This window comes from Squalius cephalus, assembly GCF_949319135.1.
Source record: "Squalius cephalus genome assembly, chromosome: 1".
Taxonomy (NCBI): domain Eukaryota; kingdom Metazoa; phylum Chordata; class Actinopteri; order Cypriniformes; family Leuciscidae; genus Squalius; species Squalius cephalus.
Window position 1 is genome coordinate 35,509,685 of NC_137122.1, and position 3,078 is coordinate 35,512,762.

A 3,078-nucleotide genomic window follows, 5' to 3' on the forward strand; every position below is an offset into this window, starting at 1 on the left:
ACCATATACTGTCAAACTCGTAACATGAAAAGTTATATAAAAAATTCACAGACAACATATGTTCACATTCATGGCACAATTCAAACGGGATCAGAAAATAATAATTTTCTCCCATTCACTTGCATTGACGGTTTTTCAACTTTGAGGTCCAGCGGGGTTTTACGGAAGGGGCGGGACTTACCAGCTCTATAGACCCCAAGGACTGCCATTGGTGCCTCATTAGAAAAAAAAAATTAGGTGCATGAAGACCCTGGGGAAAAGGGAGGAAGCACTGACCTATTAACCTCCTATATTCTACCCCCATTACCCTGACACATGCACACACACGCAGAAATCTTTCACAGAGCCATAAATGGGTTAATGGCATAAGACTTCACCAAGGAAATATGGAGATTATTGATTTTAGGGTGATTAGTCCATAGAGGATGGATGGAGTGGGGATAAAGGGAGTACGGAGAGATAAGAGGTCAGTCCATAAGAGATTGGTGCAAAAGGTCCCTTAGGCTGTTTCTAATTGATTGGCCCAGTGTATTGGGTGTAACATGGTTTCACAATATGTATGTCCAGACATGTCAAGAGATCTCTTTATACTAGCCTAGCAGAGGACTGATATTAACTATAGACAGTACACTTGAGGTAAGTTGGCATTACATGTGGGTGTTGGGTCATAATGCAGTGTGGAATACTTTCGGTTGTAGGCAATTATCCATCCCAAGAAGTACATAGTGTTTACTGGAAAAAAAATTCTGCTTTAATTCAGAACAGCTCAAAACAGCCTTTGTGTGAGTGTAAAAAAAAGGCTCCCTGGCTGTTGAAAAACTCATTTAGTGTACAAGCAGGGATCAATACCAGAGATTTTACTGACAGAGGAGTCATTATTAAATATTTGATCATGCGGATGTGTTCAGTTGCACAGAGGCGTAAAATAGATGGGGAACCGGAGTGCTGGCTCAGCTGAATGCCCTTCACTGTTCATTACATTTCACAGGAAGCCTTCATCTCTGTTCTTCACAATGATTTGTACCTATTTAACGCACATGGGCTAAACATGAAACACCTCAACAATACGCTCTTGTGTGTGAGAACAGTGAAAATAATACATCGGAAAAACAGTTGTCTTAGACAAAGTATCAACTACATATTTTGTGTCATTCATTTTCTCACTGTAATCAGGTTGCTAGGATTAAAAAGCCCTCAAAACCACATACATAGTAAAATATGTATGAAAGTCACACAAATGATATATGGGAAGCATTGGTATCTAGCAAGTAAAGCTTGAGCGCTTTACTTTAATTCTCAAAATATAACCAGTAAAACTAGTTTTGCAAGAATAGCGTAGGTGTTTTCATCACACTCCATTTCCAGCACTTAAAACTGAGAAATCAATACATTTGTTCTGTCAGTGCTGCTTCAAAAATATTTCAACATTTTGTCTATATAATAAATAATTCTCACATAAATGAATCCATTTAAAAGAAAATCCATGATCTTTCCAGCATCATACGCATGTAGGCCTATAGAATGTTTGAGAATGCCTGATTATGGCAATAAATCATGATAATAATCATTTTTATGTTAATAGTACTTTTTTTCTAACATCCTTTCCAATAGTAACTATTCATTAAGTTTTAGTATTCTTTAGATACTAGTACTTATACAAATAGTGACTAGTAGCCATTCCATTAACCGTTGGCACTTATTCTTTACATAAGCATTCATTTATTTTACTACTAGTCATTAGTTTTACTAGTACTTATTAAAAAGACACTAATACTTAATCATTTCATATGTAACGTAAAAAAAAACAATTGTGGCTAGCGAGACAAGAAATATAACTAATGACATTTAGATACTACTAGGGGCTCAGAAATAGTTAGGCTACAACAAGTGTCTAGTAGTAAATAAGTAGCCTACTAGTAAAGAAGGACTAAATACTAGTAACTATTGTTAGAGTTTCTATACCTAACAAAGTAGGCCTACTAGTACCAAATAAAAAGTTATTAGTAAACTGGAAAGGATACCAACAGCAACTAGCAATATAGACTACTAGTTGAAAGTTGTGAATTGAGATCTGAACTACACATCCACATAGAATTCAATGGCAAAAAACAGCAATAACTTAATTTATTTTGAAAAAAATCAAAGTTACTTTTGTGGTAATGATCAGTGGAATAGTATTAGATTAGCTACTAGACAATTTGAAAATGATAAATCCACTTTTTGAAAAAAGTAAGAGTAACATCAATACAGATATTAGCTACCTTACACTAAAGGAATGAACCATGATGGATGTCATACTGTGATGGCTAAAACTGCTGTCTAGGTAGTCAGCTTACTAGGTTTTGTGACACAGCTTTAGTTTTGTCTACATACCCGTCCCGTGTGTTCGTCCTGATTGCGTAACTCGAAAGACTCTTCCTCCTCTTTCTCTCCATGATCCCGAGCCAGCAAACTGAAGCCTTGTCTGCAGCACACAAGCCACCAAAGTCCCTGCAAAGGCATTCAAATCACGGCGTGTCGTCCAGTCTCTATCCGTAAATGTCCAGTGATGTCCACCGTCCCTGTGCTGTCGTGCAGATGGGACAGATGGAGGACGTCTAGTCACATGAAACGGGCTGATACAAGAGAATAAACTCCTCTATTTCGGCTGGGACAACTCAGAAATGCTGCGTTTTATCAAACGGGATGTATCCAAATACGTGTCCAACTTCAGAAAAAGACTGATAAAAGACTTTGATCCCACGGGTACTTTCAAAAAGAGAGTAGATAAAACATCGTGTCTTATCGGCTTCTATCGCGTCTCTGATTCTGCGGGACATAAGCATGCAGACTCTTTCAGCAGCGTGAGTGAAGGGGCGGGGCGAGTCACCCCATGCGTTCGCAATCGCAAGATGATTGGCTCACCATCCACACGCCCAGAAAACGCCCCGCCCCCTGTCTGGCTCGCTGCTGGCATTTCAGGAAATGGAAGCATTTCAGTGATGGGATCAGAAATGTTGAACTCTCATTGTAAAGCAACACATGTCAAATCTACCCTCAAATATAGACAATACACAAGGAAATTTTACCTTTTTACTA

General features: G+C 38.3%; 1 protein-coding gene across 1 annotated transcript in view; it reads right to left on the reverse strand.

The window, feature by feature from the left end:
- The window catches only part of plekhh3 (pleckstrin homology, MyTH4 and FERM domain containing H3), a 32,658-nt gene extending 29,815 nt beyond the window's left edge, over positions 1 to 2,843 (reverse strand). The window contains exon 1 of the mRNA XM_079868566.1: positions 2,374 to 2,843. Coding sequence (XP_079724692.1) covers positions 2,374 to 2,502 — 129 coding nt within the window. The 5' untranslated portion in view covers positions 2,503 to 2,843. The remainder of the gene's footprint in view (positions 1 to 2,373) is intronic.
- Between the last annotated feature and the right edge of the window lie 235 nt (positions 2,844 to 3,078).